The following is an 8,081-nucleotide window of genomic DNA, read 5'->3' as shown; positions in this document are numbered from 1 at the left end:
CCTTTTTACATTTGAAGCAGAAAACTCCTTGGTCACTCCGTCCCTGTGTGTTACTGTGTACAGCTTTCCTAGTTTTCAGGAGCCAATGTCGTATTTATATGGCTGCCAGTAGTAAAACATGTTGCCAAGACGACTCCTGGAGGCGTGGCAGGGAGGGACAAAAGAGCAGCCACAGCAAAAGATTTGCAGGAAGACTGAGTGCTGTCCTCCAGACATCTCATCCCTCTCCTCTATTCTTCTGTCACTCATTTTACTGCTTGAACGTCCAGACAGATAAAGACGTCAGCTCTTTAAATTCAGCCCCAAAACTGTTGCCCAATGGCAGAAATGTCAGTTGTTTTGAAAGCATGTTGACGATGAGGTTGTAGAGTCACATGGCTGAAATATTTAGTAGTTAGTAGAAAGCCAATACATACAAAAAACAACATATATTAAATCTTTGGTGAAATATCTTTTTTTGTTTGATGAAAAATGTGTTTTACAAACTGAAGCAGCTAGAAACTGAAGCAATCATTGATTTTATTGTTTACTCTTGTGCTTTTACTTCTGTAATATGTCAATGTTTTGAGTGAGAAAGGCCTGTTCTGCCTTGAAGCTGCAGCTCTCTGTCACCATCATGTGGCTGGTGCTGCAAACTGTATCTTTATAACTTATTTTATCCCTTCTGATTTTAAGTTATTGGGACAACGAGGGACAGGAAATACACGAGAAGATGTTGAATATATTTGAAATAAAGCCTTATTGAAAAATGTGTTCATAAACTCCTATTAAATTAATGATAGTGGGGTCGAACTGTTCAATACACCTGCTATTGGTCTTGATGCTTTAACATTGGATAGGCATTTTCTCAATTTGTCCTTTTATTGATATAATCTTTCAGCATTATTAATATTCACTGTTGTTGGTATAGACTACATTTGTATTCATATTTTCCATATTCATTGTTTTACACTGTAGTAAAATGCACATATTTGTACATAATTACTTCTTATAACTGTTCTTATCGTTTCTCAATTTTCAAATATATTTATTTTCAAGGGGATCGAGCAACGGTATCAAAAAATGTACATACTTTATTCTGGAGAAATGGTATGACTGGAAGTACAAATTAACTTGAAACTTAGGTTGTAATTTGTTTTTTAAATAAATGAATTACCATGCCTAGTAAGATTAGGGATACTTTATAATAAAAAAACAAAGGCTACCTAATGTTTATTTGCCAAAAATGTTTAAACAATCAATTCACTTGCTGTGTTACGTATAATCTAAACTAAAGTATAATTATTTTTGGTTCAATTAATGCCATGTATGAAATACACATTTCCATGTCATACAGTATAGCCTCAATACTATATTAATTCAACTACCGTCATCAGGATAATATCATGCATTAACAATGATTGATGAAAATAATGTAACTACATGTGTTTTTTTTTTTTCCAGGAGTCATTTCATTAACTGAGCCAGGCATCCTGCTGCATTCCTGCCTGTACTGAATACATAGCCCGAGGCCTTCAAGATCAAGCTGGGACATGCGTGTGTTCCAAGGAAACATCCGAAGTGCTGAACACTTTGCCGTTCTCAGGTGACACAATAGCACACTTGTTTTGTTTTACAAACAGACTCACGTAAAACAAAGGAGACCACAATATTAACAATTTAAAGCTTAATACTATTTTAGAGTTTTAGTAGCAGGTACTTCTGCAACTGGTCCTGCATTGAGATGGGCGTGGTCTTACCGAACACACCGCGGAAACAGACGAGCACGTTCTGAGGGCTCGCGACAGTCAACAGAGTGAAACAATCTGGACATGGCGAGTGCGCAAAGGTGTGCGGATGATGCCTGACGTTTCCACCTGTTTTTAACCTGCAGGTAAGCTCTTCTCTCACTCGGACGTACAGCAACGTGTTGGGTAAACACACTGACTTCAATTGTTGTGATAAAATTCGGCTAAAGTGGTCAAGTATCTTACGTTTAATTAACCTCTTTAATGCGTGTAGCAAGAAGCGTGTGTATGACTTATTTGCTGGTAAGCTAATATGAACTGCGTCACTCCCACTTGTACTTTTCACAACGTTTTAATACCTTTCTTTTCATTAGTGTAAACACAGGCTAAAGAAATACACCTCACTCACATGTGACCACTAGTGTTGCACTACTTTGTTATTTCAACGTAAACACACTGCAAAGCTTGTAGAATGGCAGCTTTTGAAAGTGTATTGTCTACTTAATTTAATATGATAACATTCTTTCATTATCTTTTGTGTGACTGTCTCCTCCAAAACACCACTTGATATTTAAGTAGATAACATTTCAGCAGAGAACCCAGGTATGTTTTCCCAAACCAGGAAGGGGACACCAAAATTGGACTTTGTTCAAAGTTAGTTCGCTGTGAGATGTGCAGAAATATGAGATAGGTGTGTATGCTATGACTCACCCCTTGTACTTTATAACCATACCTAAGGGTGTGCCTAGTGGGTGTTACCCCACCTAACTGCTCATACTTCTCCTGTGTAGGTAGCCATGCGTTCAGACAGTTTGTTGTTGAGGAACAGCTTCAATTCAGATCATTTGAATTATTTATTCACCAAAGTAAAACATACTAGTAAAAATCAAGAGACAAATTGACATATGTGAAAATATGCCCCCCTAATTATCTATCCAAAGCTTTAGAATAGGGGCTCGTACACTAAACAGAGTTTTTACAATACATACTAACATATCCAAAATTGGAGGGAGTTTTTGTATCACACAGAAACATTTATAAACTTAAAAACACGACCTAACCAAATTACCTAAAAACCTATCCATAATACATTGTCTGAATTAATAGGTAGGATTAAAAAAAACGCAGACACATTACAAATGAAAATACAGGGTAATACATTAAATGCATTTCAGATTAAAGTAAACTTCTTAAGTCCGAAGCCATTTAGTGTAGTCTTGAACATATTTGTTTAAAAACATAGATCTGCATCAGCTCTGATTAAAGACAGACATATACAAACACATTTTTATACTACTATCAATCTAATTCCATATCTGTTGGCGTCTGCAAGCCGCACTAAAGCTGGTCAATCTTAGTTTTCTTTACCCTTTATAAGATGCTCTGTCTTAGTCAATATCTAGCCACATATGTTCCATCCTGGTGCATTTCAGTGAGTTGTGTTAATGCGTTTGTGTGTGTTGTAGTATCTTTACGAGTGCACACACAGTGCTTCATATGTTCGCACGCCCAAGTGGGAAGTGCAAGCCGTTTCATATTGTTAAGTTCTCTTTTTGCTACTGATCTAAACACCCTCCGGAGTGAGACACCAGGCAATAGCTGTGGATCAAAACTCCCAGATCCAGCCCTTAATGGTGTTTGCTGTGTTTGCTGTGTTTGGTGGGTAGCTCTGTGTTTGTGTGCAGCTGTGTGAGTGGGGGTACAGTAGAAGCGCTAAAAGACAGAGATGAGGAGCAGTCCAGGTCAAATGTGCTAGCAGGCTTTGGCGTGTGCCTGGGCTGGCTGTTAGCCAATGCAGGTCTCTGCATGTTAACAGTGCAATACACAGCGGGGCAGGTCTGATGGAGTGAACCCCCTTTGTGAGGACCTAATATAGTGGTGTGAAGCTGGGACTGTGTGCTCAGCACTGTTGGGAGGGTAAGTTAACAAATATATTCCATTACAACTACTAAGTAAAAAAGTGTAACTACTGGTAATTGAATCTAAGTAACACTATAAAAAGTTATTCAAACGTGATTCATTTCTGTTATATTTTTATTACATGCACACTATCAAATGCAATACAAGTAAATAGATACAAGTCAAAAGAAACATCAGAACTTAAGTGAGTTACATACTGTACAGTAAGATAATAGAACAATGTAACCTTAAATGAGAAGAAAACTAGATATGTTGATGCCTTTCATCAAGCAAATTCATGCAGTAGTCTTAAGATCAATGAAGAAACACATGACCGCATACCACAGTTTAAAAAAGCAATACATACTGCACTAATATACTCTGTGTTTGGTACACCCACACTATTTTTAAACACACAGGTTAACCTACTTAATAGAGCAACCACATTACATCACATCACTACTGAACTTCTAAAAAGTTGAAAACCAAAGTAAATACTGCCTTTAATACAGGCCTTAGCATTCCATATCCAATGATATGCCATTTAAAACCTTCAGCAGTAATCTGATAATAACATTTTTTTTATATGACTGTAAGTCATAAGTTAAAGTAACATACATACATACATAGCATAAAGTAACTATTTTTTTTGTATTCTGATTACGTAATCCCTTTACATGTATTCTGTTACTGCTGCTAAGTAATAAGAATGCAAAGCAGCAACTTTAAAAAGGAATCTGACCAAACAAAAAACCCGGCTAATGTCTAAAAATGGCTAAAACAATGTTGTCTTTGTGCATGCATAGTTAAAAACGTTTTGGCGATCATATCAGATTTTTATTCAAATACATGATTTCATCTCAAGTGCATTTATAAGATATGGAAAGTTTAGTTCCTGTTCTCTTGGTGAATTACTTGCACAGTGAAGTATGCAAATGGTTACACATGCTGCAAGATTGTGTTTGTTAGAAAGCAGAAGTAACACTTCATATACTTTTCTCACTGTAGGTTTACAACCCAAAGGAGAAGTAGACATGGCAAGATGTTGATTAACCTTCCTGTGTGTGTGTGTGTGTGTGTGTGTGTGTGTGTGTGTGTGTGTGTGTGTGTGTGTGTGTGTGTGTGTGTGTGTGTGTGTGTGTGTGTGTGTGTGTGTGTGTGTGTGTGTGTGTGTGTGTGTGTGTGTGTGTGTGTGTGTGTGTGTGTGTGTGTGTGTGTGTGTGTGTGTGTGTGTGTGTGTGTACGTGTGTACACGTGTGTGTGTGTGTGAGGTAGAGAGAGAGAGCAGTTCTGCCTCACAATTCATCAGTGCTCAATTTTGAAAAGATGATAGACAGGAAACAGACATTTATCAATAGCTTGCCATTTCAAAGGGTTATTATGATGCTGGCAGTGAGCTGTGATATAAAACTGGGATTTTTAAACTCTACCTTTGAGACAAATATGTCAGTTGGCCTTTTTGCTGGAATCCAGTTTGTGTTATTTGGAATCAGACCTTAAGGTAAGTCTATTCCCTAAACCTGACTGTAGAGCCACACTTGAATGTTAGCATGCTATGTCCTCATAGCTATTGCTGTTTCCTGCTGTTTCATCCAGGAGTGTTGCAAATTTTAGATTTGCTTATGTGTTTCCGCTCTTGTTGAATTTGCAGTACATGTGTTTGATCTTTATAGTTTAAAAGGAGTAGATATTATAAGAAGTAGGCTTGTTTGCTATATGTATGAGATTACATGGCGGCAGTATCAGTGTTAATCTCATGTCTACAAGCTAAATGTAAAGCTACAAACGGTTGTTTTAGCACAGCATAAACGCTTAAAGCAGGGGCAAAAGAATACAAACATCTGCATACCTCATCAACTTTGAATTTGTTTACCTTTTGTAGAATTTATATTATAAGAGCATTTCAGACAGTTCAAAAAATTTACTTTCAAAAATTAATTAAAGATACATAATTCAATTCAGTTCAGTTGGCACTAAATGCCTCTTAAGTCTATGCATGTTGTTCAAAATCTTTCTTTGTGTATCTACAGTTTAAAGCTGACTACTACCTTCCAGAGGCCCTTCTGATGCAGCAGAGGTGAGACCAGAGCATCATGTTGGAGCCTCCGGATTCCAGCCAGGAGATTGTGGAGTGGCTGTCCACCCTCCGCCTGTCCCAGTACACCTCATATTTCCATCAAGGAGGCTATCAATGTCTTGAAGACTGCAGTGACCTCACAGATGAGTGTCTCCAGGAGCTGAACGTGATCCCAACAGGCCATCGGAGGCGCATCCTTCGCAGTTTGGAAGCACTAGGCGTGAAGCAGCCGAGCGGTGGAGAGGAAGAGGAAGATGAAGAGAACGGGAGGCGTGGAAGGAGGCCTGTGCCACACCCGAGAAGTATATTCCTGAAGGATAAAAAGAGGGGGTCTTCATGTCACAACCAACAGCCAAAGGAGAGGATGGAGTTTGAGGGGAGTCAGACTTTGCCTCCTGGAGCCGGACTGAGAACAGAATTTGAGGACGTCACGGAGAGAAGATGTGTTCGTCCGCCTGTACCGGCTCCTCGAGATCCCCAAAATATTCAAACATCCCCTCCTGAACCTCCCTGTGTCCCCACCTCCGTTTTTTCCAGAAGCAGCAGCAGTAGCAGCAGCGAGTTCCTCTCCATATCTGAGATGCCCTCAGACTGGGACATTTCCTCAGAGAACCCGTCTCTATCCAGCGCCGACTCCTTCCCCTGTCTGGCTGACGGCCCCCACCCATCGCTCACTGAAGACAATTGGGTTTTTCAAGGGAATATGGTGGAAAACTCCATCTACGAGGCTCAGCCCAGTTTTAAGGTTCCTGTTGGTCCACGGCTCACTCGCTCCTACCGGCTGAGGCACCGTCCCGTCCCTCAGATCCCCAATCAGCCCACACTGCCACCTCAGGACAGGTAACTGTTATCTTGAAGTAACAGTCCAACACTTTAGGAAATAGTTAGAATAATTACTCAAAAATCTTTTGCTCTAAGAAAATAGCAGTACCACAGTGTACAAATATTCTGTTACAAGATAAAGTCCTGCATTTAAATCAGGGGTGTCAAACTCAATTTCATCGCGGGCCACACCAGCATTATGGTTGCACTCAAAGGGCCGGTTGTAACTTAAAGACTATATATAAATATTGAATATATATAAAATAATGTATTATATTACATTATTGCTTCCGCATTGGATTATTATCGGATAGGGTAATAACTTCATAATTAACTACGTCTGAAAGCAGAAGTCTAGGGAAAATAATTGCAAGTCTCTTCAGTGAGAATGTCACAAACTAATTTAAAAAAGAAAAGTCAAGTTAAGAGAAAAAAGTCAAATTTGAGATGAATTGTGGGACATGTAGTTTATGGGCAACGTGCTTCTGTAAATCGGCATGTAACCGTGATAAACATGTTATATTCTTTGCAAGCTCTTGAGGTGCCGCATGAAATGAAGTCGCGGGACGGATTAGGCCCCCAGGCCTTGAGTTTGACACCCCTGATTTAAATCATAGTCAAGGGAAAGTACAATACGTTTATAGCATAAAAGATAGGACCAAAAGTAAAGTAGTACAGTTCATCATCATATACACAGTATATTGAATGATTGTCTTTCATCTGTTAAATATGGGGGTTCATTTGAATGTATTATATACTACTGCAGTAACTTAACCTAGACCTAAGGAAGTATGCTGTAAAACACTCAATTGAAGTAGAAGTTACACAGATTTGTACTGTAAATATACTAAGTTATCTCCACTCCTCGGACTTTGGGCATTTACTTTGATGCAGAGAGATGAATTACATGCTCTCTACGTTAGAATCAAAATCACAAATACAACATTTTTCCCAGGGGAAAATGTGTGTCTTGTGAGAGTTGTATAAATAAATATTTAGGATGTAAGAATGTGCAATAAAAAGATAACATTTTATAAAAACAAAGTTATATGAAGGTTAGAATTTAAACAAAAATTGTCCAAGAAAAGATTTAAAAAAAAGAATGCATATATAAATGTAAAGATAATTGCAAGTCTGATACATAGCATCAATTTCTCTGACTTAACTCTCAACATTCAAGAAGTATTTCCAAACTATTCCTTTGAGCATAAAGTTTGACTTGATGGAAGTTTATGAGCAGTTGAGAACTAATCAAACAAGTTAGAGGAGCACAGCGAGAAGCACCTGGAGACATACATTTGCTCGCTTCCATCGCATGAATGAATATGAAAACAGGAGTTTCCCTCTCTGCATTCAGATTTACACTAATGGAGAACCTTAAGGCCTTTCATATTCAACCCTGCATTCCACGTACATTACCCTTTCTCGTGCTATATACATTCTTCGACTTTGACCTGGGAAAATAACTTCCAGACTTCTCTCTTCCGAAGGCCTTTACGAGTAAACCTGCTTTTTCCACGTCGGGGTCGGTGGTTGTAATCCGCTGATTTCTCTTC

General features: G+C 38.6%; 1 protein-coding gene across 1 annotated transcript in view; it reads left to right on the top strand.

Annotated features, from left to right (window-relative positions):
* Window positions 1-3,258: 3,258 nt before the first annotated feature.
* arap2 (ArfGAP with RhoGAP domain, ankyrin repeat and PH domain 2) overlaps window positions 3,259-8,081 on the top strand; it is a gene marked incomplete at its 3' end in the record, with an annotated part of 108,313 nt that continues 103,490 nt past the window's right edge. The window contains exons 1-2 of the mRNA XM_079671151.1: window positions 3,259-3,386; window positions 5,657-6,543. Of these exons, the coding sequence (XP_079527277.1) occupies window positions 5,720-6,543 (824 nt within the window). The 5' untranslated portion in view covers window positions 3,259-3,386; window positions 5,657-5,719. The remainder of the gene's footprint in view (window positions 3,387-5,656; window positions 6,544-8,081) is intronic.

The sequence above is a fragment of the Notothenia rossii genome (assembly GCF_949606895.1).
Source record: "Notothenia rossii genome assembly, chromosome: 3".
NCBI classification, from domain to species: domain Eukaryota; kingdom Metazoa; phylum Chordata; class Actinopteri; order Perciformes; family Nototheniidae; genus Notothenia; species Notothenia rossii.
Note: the sequence above shows the minus strand (reverse complement) of the source record. Positions and strands in the feature narration are given on the sequence as shown.